This window comes from Delphinapterus leucas, chromosome 11 (genome assembly GCF_059928025.1).
Source record: "Delphinapterus leucas isolate spDelLeu-1000000601 "Yukka" chromosome 11, BTC_Dleu_Yukka2, whole genome shotgun sequence".
Lineage (NCBI taxonomy): Eukaryota > Metazoa > Chordata > Mammalia > Artiodactyla > Monodontidae > Delphinapterus > Delphinapterus leucas.
In genome coordinates, this window is record NC_143139.1 from 41,935,720 (window position 1) to 41,948,638 (window position 12,919).

At 51.4% G+C, this 12,919-nt stretch overlaps 1 protein-coding gene across 1 annotated transcript; it reads right to left on the bottom strand.

Moving 5' to 3' along the window:
• Window positions 1-2,926: 2,926 nt before the first annotated feature.
• On the bottom strand, window positions 2,927-10,680 carry KRT4 (keratin 4). The gene is made up of 9 exons (XM_022572096.2): window positions 10,220-10,680; window positions 8,360-8,574; window positions 7,114-7,174; window positions 6,696-6,791; window positions 5,975-6,139; window positions 5,663-5,788; window positions 5,010-5,230; window positions 4,722-4,756; window positions 2,927-4,613 (listed from the first exon to the last, which is right to left on the bottom strand). The coding sequence occupies exons 1-9, from the start codon at window positions 10,676-10,678 to the stop codon at window positions 4,432-4,434; spliced, it is 1,560 nt and encodes a 519-aa protein (XP_022427804.2). The 5' UTR covers window positions 10,679-10,680; the 3' UTR covers window positions 2,927-4,431.
• Window positions 10,681-12,919: the final 2,239 nt, after the last annotated feature.

Here is a 12,919-nt window from a genome sequence, read left to right on the forward strand (position 1 = left end):
TCATCAGCCAGGCTACCGCAGCCTCCACAAGCCCTCTAGCTGGCCAGGTGGCATGAAGTGCACCTGTGTGACTCTAAGCACCTCTCTTTCCCTCCTCACCTGCTCTTTCCCCTTCAGAGATGTGCGAATTTCAACCCTGGAGCGCCCCCCCCACCGCCATGGCAACACCACCTCCCAGAGGCCCTCCTGCCATGCTTCTCTTCAGCCCATTTCTTCATCCCTGTGGGGCTACTGCCGAATAAATACACGTGTAGAAACGCTAGCATCAGGAGTTGCCGCTAAGGAACCAACTGTATGATTTTAGGACCAATAACTTCTCCTCTCTGGGTCTCATTTATAAAATGGTGCTAGGTTAGAACAGGGTTTTTCAAATGTCAATGCTTCATGTACCACCCTTCCAATTGTTGCTACGACCACGTATAACTCATACTCTTATATATTTAGTATTTTCCATTGATCCTGCCTTTTATAATAAAAAATGCATTTCTCTTAAAAGGAAGTCTTATATCACCAGGGTAAACAGAAAACCAGTATTGCTGGACCAAAAAAGACAAAAACTGTAGCAGTAAAAATAATATAATGAATGAAACAATTTTTTTAAAATTTTGGCTAGATATTTTTGTCTGCCCAGAGGCTGTGAAGCTGAGATCTACCATCTCTTTACTAACAGGGACATTTGCAAATGTCAGAGCAGCAGTGTTAGAGATACAACAGCACTACACTGAAACTTTCTCCCCATCATAGTCTGAAGACTGGAAAGAGAACCCTAAAGGAAATCATCATCTTATTATCTGACCAGATTCTGTATAAGGCTACGTTTGTGGGTGACCTAAAAAAGCATCTCCAGCCCCTCCAGCAGCCTGCCCCCCCATCTGGGAAATTGAGTCAGAGGATTCCAAAAGTCCTTCCAGCCCTAACATTCTAAGACCCCTCCCATCACCCACTGGCACTCCTCACCCTCCAGCAGCTTGCGGTAGGTGGCGATCTCGATGTCCAGGGCCAGCTTGGTGCTCATAAGTTCCTGGTACTCATGCATCATCCGGGCCAGCTCCTCCTTGACCTGGAGCAGGGTGGCCTCCAGCTCATCCAGCTTGGCTCAAGCATCCTTCAGGGTGCAGTTGCCCCGCTGCCCGGCATCAGCAATGGCCATCTCCAGGTTGGAGCACTAAGGGCCAGGAGGTGGCATTGCCCCCTCAGTTCTAAGGCAGCCTGAGCCTCCCTTCCCGCCGCCCGCCCCAAGTGCTTACTGTGGTTGGACCAAGCCCTGTCCTGCCCCACTTCCTAGAGCAAAACCCCATGCATGGCGATAGAGTCCTGTCAACCTGGGACTGGGGGGCTTGTTATTCCCAGCCCCTTGGCTTTCTGAAAAGGCCCTTCCAATTGTTCCAGAGTTCAGGTGGGAGCTAAGTGCAGGCGATGAGAGCAGGGGCTCCATTTGAGGAAGGGCTTTCTGAGATGGAGGACCCAGAGAAGGAGAAGGGGCATGGGGGAGTGTATATGATTGACAGTTCACCCCTCCCTTGGGATTGAGCCAGGAAACCCCAAAGCCCCTTCACCGGCTTCTTCACACTCTCGATCTCCGAGTGCAGCCTTTGGATGAGCCGGGTCGGCTCTGAGATCTCGTTCTTGGTGTGTTTGAGGTCATCCCCATGCCAGCCAGCTGCCAGCTGCAGCTCCTGGAACTATGGGGAGAGGGGTCAAAGCAAGGAGCCGAGCTCAGCCTGGCAGACTGTGCCTTTGCCTGGGGAGTGTGGCAGAGGTAGATATCTGTCCAGCTTCGCCAGGCCTATCACCTGCCTCCCACTCAACCATCTGTTCATTGGCTTGATTTATTTGCCTTAAACACAGTTGATCTCACTGATGGTTGGATTCGGCCTTAAGGTCAGTTGAAATTCCCATACTCTCCACACGGCAGCTTTACAGCACACAACTTAGATTATGATACTCCCCTGCCTATAGCCCTTCAAAGTCAAGGTCAAATTCAAACTCCCAGCCTGGCATCAAGGTGCTTTGAGATCTGAGATCCACCAAGATCTTCAGACTCAATTCTCACAGCCCCTGCCCATCACCTACTTGGCTCTTCACCTGTGCCAAACAGTTCCAGGTTCCATAAAGGGCCTATGTGCTCTCAAGTCTCTGACTCTTTGCGTGAGCCTCTCCCTCCAGCTGGAAAATACCCCCCCACCCGTCCTCCCTCTTTCCCTAACCAGCTCCAACTCAGGGCAGAGTCACTTCCTCCAGGAGGCCTTCTCTGATTCCCTGCTTGGGTGCACTTCTGTGCCCAGAGCCCCTGGCACACCAGCCTGTAGGTCTTACCACGCTGTACTATGGTCACACGTTTCTATGTCTTTTCCATCGGGCTCAGAATGACAGGATGGCAGGGACCTTTAATTTTATTTCTACCATCTAACTTTGAGTGTAAGTCATTAAATTCAACTGAGGAGGCCCTGAGAGACCCGACAGTGATACTCAGGCTGGCTACACCCCGCTCCCGCACTCCGTCCACTCAGAGGGCACAAAAAAGGCAGTAACCTGCCCGGCTTCTGGGCTTCGGCTTCTTGGCCTGGCCCGTCGCGACCTACAACTTCCCGGTGGGTGAACTTGAGAAGCCCTCCCCTGCTTCCAACCCTTGACTCCTCCTCCCCACCCCAGAAACTCGGAAAAGAGCCGATTCAGCATTCTCCCAGGGGAGGGGTGCAGTGATGGAAAGAAGTCAAAGACTTCCTGCTCTGCCACACGGGGTGAACCCCAGGTCTATGGGGAGATTAGCTCTTGGAGGACCAGCTGGCCAGCACAGGGAGCAGGGAGCAGCTGCTCCTGGCAGGAGGCCCCTGCCTGGGAGCACAAACCCGTGAGGTTAACATTTCGCTGCTCAGCCCTGCTGCCCTGAGCCTGCCTGCATGTGGCGAAGGCCCCATGGGCAGAGACCAGCCTTGGGCAAACGGCGTGCCCTTTGTTCTACACATAGTAAGGGCCCGTGGGAGGCACCATGAGGAGGGATTGGAGTCTGCATGCGCTCCCTGGCAGTCGAGGGTGGGAGGCACCAACTGACGGCCAGGGGAGTGAGTGCAGTCTGCAACCGTAGTAGAAGGGATTTAGGTCAGACTGCACAAGGGGAGCTGTGCGGACTTCCTCTGAAGAAGGGAAGATTGTGATGCTCCAGGTATCTTGGAATCGGTCCAGTATAAAAACAGTATGTCCACAAAGGCTATACCCAGACCCCCCACCTCTGAATCCAAACGGAATCTCCAGGGCTGGCCCCAAACAGGAAGCTACACCCTCCAATGCCCCCAAAGACCTGCCTCACACCCCCCTCTCTCCCACCACTCAGGGACAGCCACTCAGACATAACTTCTGACAGAATCACCTGAGGACAAGGGCAAGTGAGCTCAGCATGAAAGCTCTGTGAGAGCAACATGTTTTCATTTCTCCATCCAACAGTCGTGACCTTGTTGATTCTGCGAACAAGTTCCCAAAAGCCTTGCTGGCTTGGTGGGAAAGCCCATGCCTGGAGTTTCGTGAAGACAGGGAGTTGCTAGACGCTGAGCATAAACTCTCCATAAGCTCCCTAACCTCTTGTTCTATATTCAGTGGAGACCTCTGACTGCCTGTCCCCATACCTGCCCTATACCCCACACCTCCAGACTTGCACCCCTTCCCGCCAGATACTCCTGGGTCTCAGCACTGAGATGGCCCCACCCTGACTGCCTGCAATGCACGATCTTTGGATAACTGTTGGTTGCTTTGAGACTGTGCTCCTGTTCTGTAGGCAGCCTTCAGGCTCCACACATGACCCTTCTGTCCTAATAATCTGGGCAACTTAGAAGTAGAGATCTGAGAAATTAGCTGATAAACTTGATTTGGACAAACAGACCCCTCAGGCCCCAGCCTCCTTCACTTTCACCTGAATTCTTGAGACTTCTCCCCAAGGAACAAACACGATTGCTCAAAGTGAATGACAAAAGCTTTTTATTGAAGATTCACCCAAAGATGGACAGAGGGAAGGAGAAGAGGTGGACAGGGTACTGAGTGGCTCTTGTCCTGACCTTGCAGGGTCAGTTGCTGCCAAGTGATGGAGAAGGAATTTGGTCCTGCTGTAGAGGGAGATCCGGGATCTGGTAGGAGGCGGCATTGGGCTGGGTGGGGATATATGCGACCCTAATAATTCTGGAGATGAAGCGCCTGGCTGGATTCTCCTCTGTCCATGGGAGGTGAAGAGTCAGCTGACACCTCTCCCATTCCAGCTGGGTCAGCAAGCCCAAATTAGGAAGAAGCTACCAAACTCCAAGAGAGCAGAGTCCATGCCCTGGCACTGAGGTGGCATTGGTAAAATAAGCCCCAGGAAGGGAGGGTGGAGGTGGAGGTGAAGGAAGCAGAGACACCAGGAATGGACCAGGCTGGCCTCAGACGGCTGCAGGGACCTCACCTCCTCTATCGGTGGGATCTCTTGGCCAGGGTGGTGGTAGAGATGATCTTGCTGCTGGAACTGCCGCCGACACCAACACTACCACCAAAGCCAAAACCACTTCCGGAGCCAGAACCCAGGCCAAATCCGGAGCAGCTTCCTAACCCTCCACCAACGCCTCCTGCACTGGCAGCACCCCCAACTACAGCTGCGGGAGAAAGACAAGGACATGGTCGTTCCAACAGTGCTGGAAACCAGGAATCTCACCCCAAACCGGGGTGAACAAATGGCCACAGCGGGGGCAGATGGTACTTACAGATGCTCACGGCACTCTGGCATTCTCCAGACATTCTGTGGGCAACAGAAAGAGCAGTGAACCTCAGCAAACCTGGAGCCACACTTCGCTCAACAAGCAGGTATCAAGCACCCTCCCATCCTTCAGCGGCCGGATTTGAGGCCTGAATGTGAACCTGTTATATAACACCGTCCTGATTCATAACACACCAGCACAGAAGCAAGTGGTCCAGCAGAGGTGTCCCGGACTGGCCATGGCTCTGGACCCTCTCCCTTCCTCCTGTTCCCACCCTGCCTTAGCCCCCCTCACCGGCACTCCTCGCCCTCCAGCAGCTTGCGGTAGGTGGCGATCTCAATGTCCAAGGCCAGCTTCACACTCATGAGCTCTTGGTACTCTTGCAGCATCCGGGCCAGCTCCTCCTTGGCCTTCTGCAGGGCGACCTCCATCTCTGTGCGCTTGCTGTAGGCATCTTTCAGGGCCACCTCCCCACGCTGCTCTGCATCAACCATGGATGCCTGCAGAGTCTGGCACTGCAGACGGGGCACGGGACAGGCAATCACCAGGGTCCTGCTGTCAAGACCTCTAAATCTGTCCCCTCTCCTGTAGCAGCTTTGCTTGGGTTAGGATGTCAGAATTCTGTATGTCCTTCTCCCCACCTTCCCTGACTCTTATGTATTTTATTCACTCCAGCTAGGGTCCACCAATGCCCCCACCAGACTGATTAGATAAAATGAGCAAAACCAATGAAAAAGAGCCAGGAAAACTTATTTGCTGAGGTTATCATGTCATGTTAACTAGGATATTGCTGAAAAGATCTGGGTATGACTTATGCAAAGAGCTACAAATCCCCCGCAGACTAGCTCAAGATCTTCTGGTCTGATGCCTTATCTGCTTGTCTACTGTGGAGGCATCTGCCTCAGGCCCCTGGCCCTGTACCGAGGCCGGGTAGAGGTGACACATACTTGCTTCTTGACATTCTCGATCTCAGCCTGCAGCCTCTGGATCATCCTGTTAAGCTCTGAAATCTCATTCTTGGTGCTCTTCAGGCTGTCACCATGTTGTTCGACTGAGGCCTGGAGCTGCTGGACCTGAGACCCAGGAGACACAGGGAATCAGGGGTCAGGGGTCTTTGGATAGAGTCTATTCTCAAGAATAGCCACAGGTGGCAGGAATAATACAAAATGTCATGCTGTCTCCAGGCAGACCAGGATCAGTGCCACCCAGAAGAACCAGTTTTACCCCTCACTTCTCTTGGGCTCGAGCCCGACACCCACCTTGGTCTGGTACAAGGCCTCGGCCTCGGCCTTGCTCCTCTGGGCGATGTCCTCGTACTGGGCCTTGACCTCGGCGATGATGCCGTCCAGGTCCAAGTTGCGGTTATTGTCCATGGACAGGACCACAGACATGTCACTGATGTGGGTCTGCATCTGGGACAGCTCCTGCAGGGAAAATGTCTCACATCAGGCCTCCTGGAGAGTCTTCCCTAATCTCTGACACCAGAGACCTGCCATCACCATGGAAATGGCCATGCCACAGGCTCAGATGGAAGCCAACTTGGCATTCCCAAAGCATACAGAGAAGGAGGAGGGGTAAATTTCTCTGTAGAAATCATGTGGTTGGTGATATCTCAAGTCAGAAAAACAATGCTTGTAGTCTCTACTGCTCCCTAAGCTCCTCCAGGTCAGGGGGCCCTGAGTATGTTACATGGAAGGGAAGGGAATGGATCTATTTCACCAGAGAAATGCTAGACAGCAATAACTTCTATCCCATGCAATCTTTAGACCTAATCTTCTAAGACAACCTCTGGTTTTGAGACCTCTCAGTTGAATCTCTCACTTCAACCCTTTCTATCCATGACCTTGCTGAGAGCCCACGGCCCTGAAGTAAGGGAGCTGGAGTCCTTTCAACGAACTGTCAATTCCGACCAGCAGCCTCACAGATGGAGGAGTCCCTTCCCTGAATGGGGGGGTGGGGGTGGGGGAATGGAGTCCTCACCGCAGCATAGAGGACCCTCAGGAAGTTGATCTCATCATTACGGGCCTCCACTTTGGCCTCCAACTCTGCCTTGTTCATGTAGGTGGCGTCCACGTCCTGCAGAGGAAGGGGGAGGATAAGAGACAAGGTACAGGCATTCCAACAGGGGGCAGGGAGTGTTATGTGACACACAAGGTAGCACCAGGTGAGGTGGCGGGGGACTAATCATTTGGACTATTCTGCCCCTAAAGCCACCTGCAGACATGGAAGTTAATTATCCAAATGGGCTTTTTTTTCACAGCCTTAATTCATAGTTCAGTGAGATCTGGATAGTACCAAGTGGGGTGGAGATGAGAGGGATGGACCGAACCCATGATTCAAGCCAAAGGCCACTCCCAAGGGAAGTGGGAGCACATCCCTACCCGCCTTCAACCCTTACCTTCTTTAAGACCACAAAGTCATTTTCAGCAGCTGTACGTTTGTTGATCTCATCTTCATACCTGGGGATGGGAAGATGCAAAAAAAAAAAAAAAAAAAAGACAAGGGCTTCCCTGGTGGCACAGTGGTTGAGAGTCCGCCTGCCAATGCAGGGGACACGGGTTCGTGCCCCGGTCTGGGAAGATCCCACATGCCGTGGAGCAGCTGGGCCCATGAGCCATGGCCGCTGAGCCTGCGCGTCCGGAGCCTGTGCTCCGCAACGGGAGAGGCCACAACAGTGAGAGGCCCGGGTACCGCAAAAAAAAAAAAAAAAACAAAAGCCCCACAGTGAGCTACTGTTTCTCACTCTCTCCTGCTGGTTTTCAAACATCTAACTACCTGGAAAAATCCATCTAATTGGCTACATTTTCCCACGTTCATACAGATATTCATTCCACCTACATTTATTGAGTAATTACAGCATATGAGGTACCAGTCTAGACCCTAGTTTACTCAGAGAAGTGAAAAACAAATTTTAAAAAGACTGTTTGCAAGAGATAAGATGTGAGGAGGAGAACCAGCAATGATCTGGTCGACTTTATCTCCATAGAAGGGCTGTCCTTTGGCCATTGGGTGGATTAAATTCTCAGGAGGGTTGCCAATACTCCAGTTCTTTTTCTTTGGTGTGAGAGTGAATTGAGAGAGGGAGCTGGTATTTTTCTCAGCTCCATCCCATAATGAGCATAATAAGAGTTACTCTGCATTCAATGTTCATTTTATGTCCAGCACTATGCTACCAGCTCTCTCTATCTCATTTAATTTCATTTAATTCTCACAACCTATAAAGTAGAACTATTATCCCCATTTTAAAGATGATGAAAACTAAGGTTCAGAGAAGGTTAAGCAAGTCACCCAAGATCACACAGCTAGTAAGTGAAGGAATCAGTATGCCAAGCAAGTCCATCTATCTCTACAGCCTGTATTCTTCTAACCCTGCTGTATTATTTTCCATCTGTTCGGTTTTTTATCTTATTTGTATATGGCAAGCCCAGCTCTCTGAATACATCACTCATTTTCTGTTTGGGGCAACTTAGGGTTACTAGACCTCACCCCATTTAAAAAGTGACCATGTAGAAGCATGGGAACAGACTGGAGGTCCTCCCTGACCCTTTGGGGTCTCTTCAGAGCCTGAGATTCTAAATGATGAAGAGGAGCCCGGGGGGCCTGGGGCATGGCTGGGCAGATTGTCACATCCCCTCCCCAAATACTTGGCCTTGAAGTCCTCCACGCTGTCCTGCATGATTTTCAGCTCATACTGCAGGCGTCCTTTGTTGTTGGTCAAGGTATCCAGCTGCTTCCTCAGGGCACTGAGGTAGGCCTCAAAGAAGGGATCAAGGTTTTTGCTGGATGTGGCTGTCGCCTGCTGCTGAAGGAGGTTCCACTTGGTCTCTAGAACCTTGTTCTGCTGCTCTAAGAACCGCACCTGTATTTAACACAGGGACCAACCGACAGATGAGGGCCTGAATCTCTGGCAGGAGGGCTGGCCAACACCATCCCCGTCAATCCAAGCTAACCAGGGAGCCCAAGAGCCATCCGAGTAGGGCCACCATGTTGCAACTTCAGGCATTATCTGCTGGGGTCAACATGGCGGCCCCGCTCCATAGCAGCAAGTGGGCCACGTGTGTTGGGAAGAACAGAGCAGAGCCCAAGCATCGGGGCCTGACTGTGCAGCAAGAACAACTTCCCGACCACAGGGATCCAGAACTACTGAGAAGGGATGAGTTGCTGAGAATACTGAACTTCTATGAAATAATAAAATAAAACAAACTTAGGAGATACAACCACAGCCTAAGGGCTATTGCATTCAAAGTGATCCTGACCCAAGGCAAAGGAATGATAAATTCACTGAAGATGTTTTAAACAAGCTTTCTTATAAATGGACCTGGTGTGTCCCTGTGAACCTGTGCACAACTGAGTATAAATATTTAAGATCAAGCCCTAGACATATTCTGAGTCTCATAGACTCACTGCTGCAAGAGGATTTCCCTGAACTTTCCCTCTAGGAAGAGATCTAGCCAGGTAAACCAGGGTTTGGCATGATATTTCTACTTTAGGTGCTTCAGAATTGTAAGAAAAGCAGGTAAGGGTGACTGATCACAGTTTGAACTTAAAGTGATGATGGGAGATTAGACAAGGAAGCACCCAACCCTTGGTCTTACTTTAACATCTATAGGTCCTAGAGTCACAATAAAGCCCTTTTAAGCTGCTATGGGTTCATTCAAACTAGCAAGAAGAGCAAATATTCCCACTCGATCTACTCCAAGATTGTTCATTCTTGCCCCATTCATCTAAGAGAAGTAAGACTTCGATGCACAGAGAACCAGGGCACCCTGGGCCAAACGTGCTACAGCCATCTATTCAGTCATTCATCTTTGGATTAATGACTCTCTGGAACTAATCTCTTTGCTATCATCCATCATACGGAAGCACAGCATACAGCAGAAAAGACTTGAACCTCCAGACCTTGCATGGAGTAGGGAAGTGGACTACAAAAAAGAAAATCAGAGAGCCATCCCCTATCCTCTTCAAACAGACCCAGAAATGAGCAATTTTGCCCAGAATCAGGAGGATGAACACAATGACCTTCCAAGGTCCTACCAGGAACTCTAATCTACCATTAGAGTCAGTCCCTTTCTCATTTGGGAAACCAGCCTGGTTTTCTTCCGCTCCGACAACAGAAGTGCCAGTCGTTAAGCTATTATATTAACTATAATTAATTAACTATTAAATTATTAGCCATATTATTTATGAAACCAAAATCTGAGAAGAAGCAGGGAAACAAGGAACCCACTTTATAGCTGGGGTGACTGGACCCAGAAAAGCTGAATGATTTGCCCAGTAACACACAGCACGTCGGGAAATCCAAGTATTGAACTGCGTTGAGCAGCCTGTTTTCCCACCAGTCATAGGACAAAAGAGAAAGAGTAATGACTCTCCTTAACCGGGTGGGAAACAGCGGCCCAGAGAAGTTCACAGTTTTCCCAAGTCCGCAGCAGGCTCAGGTCTGAGATGCCAGGACTCAGAAATCCTGGCTTCTACCACCTTATCTGGCCAAGGGGCCAGCTCACCTTGTCAATGAAGGAGGCGAACCTGTCGTTGAGGGTCTTGATCTGCTCCCGTTCCTCGGTCCGGACCTTCTGGATCTCAGGGTCAATCTCCATGTGGAGTGGCGTCAGCAGGCTCTGATTGATGGTGACCTCCTGAATCCCTCCAGCAGGGCAGACGGGGAAGCCAGCACCACCCCGTCCACCAAAGGAGCCCCCGAATCCAAGGCCAAAGCAGCCAGCCCCCAAACCTCCAGCAGCCCCAAACCCAGCGCCTCGCCAGCACCCAGCCGTGCCGATGGAGATGCTCTTGTTTCCCCCGAGGTTGCAAAGGCTTCTGCTACTGAAGCCCCCGGAGCAGGTGCCTGTGCCCCCAGACATGGAGATCGAGCTGAAAGCAGGCTTCTTGCCTCCACCTACGATGGCTGAGCCACAGCTAAAGCCCTGGGGCCCGCCTCGGACACACTGCTGTCTGATGAGCATGGCTGGAGAGAGAGGAACACGCTCAGAGTTGTCAGGGAGAAGCGAGAAGGGCCAGGCCACTGACTGCCACAGCCGTAGCCTGGGTCTCTTATATGTGCAGGAGAGCAGGGCTTGGTTGCAGGGGCATAAAGGGAAAAATCTGAAACACCTCTGGGCTTGGCCTTTGGCACTGGCCCATCCTTCTTACACCTGCTGAACATGTCACAAACACACCTACAGAAGTCATTCGGAGGGCATGCTCTCCGCCGGGAGAAGCTGAACCGGTGATGCAGGGCCTCCTGGGTCACAGGCCCCCCACCCACTGTACTTCCATCTCACCAGCCTCCAGGGGCCTCCCTGCTCCAGACAAGACAACCCATCGCTCTGTCACTCACTCCACAGAATTTGGAAACTGCAGGCCTGACTTCACATGCATGCTCTGCAAACCTGAAGCAAGTCATTCTCTGGGGCTCAGTTGCTTCACCCATAAATTGAAAATACTACAAATATTCTCCTCCACCTCTGTCAAGATCCTGAGATTAAGAAGAATGAGTGCTTTGTAAACCGTCAGAGGCTGCACGGTTATTTGTCACTTTCATTACTCTTCTTCCATGTGCACTTGGCCCCATGTAGTCATACAAAAGGGGAAATCCATATTCCAGCCTTCTAGCCTTCCAAACCTAGATCAAGACTCACCTCGACTTTACACACAGTTATTGAGAACCTACTATGTGCCAGGCATGGAGCTGGGGACAGAAGAAAGTTGACTCTGCCTTGGGCCGTCAAGACTCGCATTCCTTCTCGGGGCTTCCAGTCTGGGTTGGCAGGATTCTAGGTCAGCGTTCTCCAGGCTGGGTCCTTATTGTGCACGCCATGCTACTCAGTTTGCTGCCCAGTTGTTTTCTTGGCTCCACCGGAACAGGCCATGTTCTGTTTTCCCATGATGGTACCGGCATTCAGGGTAGGAGCTTGGAACTTTTTGTTCCAAGGTGCTGGGGACCCCTTTGGCAGAATGGTGAAACCATGAGCCTCTGCCCAGAGCAATGTTTTCAAATACAAAACCCTAGTTTTAAGCTCGAACTTAAATTCTTCCCCACTGAGTGCAACAGATCTGTCTTCAAATCCCACCTGTTGCCACTAACTGGCTGTGCAGTCTTGGGCAGGTCACCTAACCTCTCTGAACCCATTCAACCCATCCTCTCATCTACCATATGGGACGCCTGCCTCATAGATCGTGAGATGATGTATCTACAGTGCCTGGTATGTAGTAGGTCGGTAGGCATTCATTCTTATCCTGCCTGGGCTTTGCCATTGCCACTTCTGAGGAGAAATTAGATGAAACCTCATCCCTCTTCTCAATCCCTAATGAGACTGCTATTCTGAATCTGGGGAACAGCAGTGATGAGGGCCTACATAATTCCCACAGGCCTGAGCTGACCCTGACCGAATGAAAGCTGGCCACCCCAAAAATGATCAAGCCATCCCGTGCAAAGAGAGAGAGCAGGGCGGGCCCATGGGGTGAGAAGAGGGTGGTCAGTGGATGCAGGTCTTGGGAATCGGGCTGCAGGGGAGGCTGGACTGGCTGGGAGCTCTCTCCTCTGGCCAGCTCCTCTCTCCCCACCTCTACCCTCATTGCCTCTCCCTGCCCTCCTCTTCCCTCTACCTCTGAGCTGCACCCCACCGTCTGTCCCCATCTACTTCAGCCTTTGCTGGGCTCTCCCTGCCCCTGCCTAGGTGGCCTCTAAGTAAATGGAGAGTGGGTGGAAGTGCTGTGGCAGGGAGGACAGGAGACCCCCTGGGCCCCATCAAATGTCCATGGGAGAGAGCCCAAGGGATGGTCCGTCCACCTGTAGTAAGTGAGCATTCTAGAGCCAGGACTATCTCCTACGAGGGACAAGGTTGAACATCCTCTCATCCTTTCAATGAGTATTTATTGAATGCCAACTTCATGCCAGGCACTGTACTGAATGCTCTATATACATGTGGTCATGTAATCTTCCTAAAAGCTCTCTGCAGTCAGTATCACAACCGTGTTTACAAATGATGACTTGGAAGCCCCGGGGAGAAGTAGCCCCCCAGGGTCACACAGTAGCATGTGGTGGAGCCGGGACCCGAACCCACATCAGTCTGCTCGCAAAGGCTCTGCCCTCCCTGGGGGTTGATGAGGACTTTCATGGGCTAGGAGGAGGGTTTGCATCTGCAGGGTGCAGCCTCAAGGCATCTCGTGATGTGTCCATTGTGTCTTGTAGTCTATAGCTGTGA

What these genes read in the sequence shown, in the direction of transcription:
- KRT4 (XM_022572096.2), bottom strand. Translation starts at nt 10,678, where the DNA reads ATGCTCATCAGACAGCAGTGTGTCCGAGGCGGGCCCCAGGGCTTTAGC. An exon ending in TCGAGAATGTCAAGAAGCAA is followed by an intron (nt 5,231 to 5,662) that starts GTATGTGTCACC and finishes CCCCGTCTGCAG; the next exon opens with TGCCAGACTCTGCAGGCATC. An exon ending in CTGGAGGGCGAGGAGTGCCG is followed by an intron (nt 4,757 to 5,009) that starts GTGAGGGGGGCT and finishes TGTTGCCCACAG; the next exon opens with AATGTCTGGAGAATGCCAGA.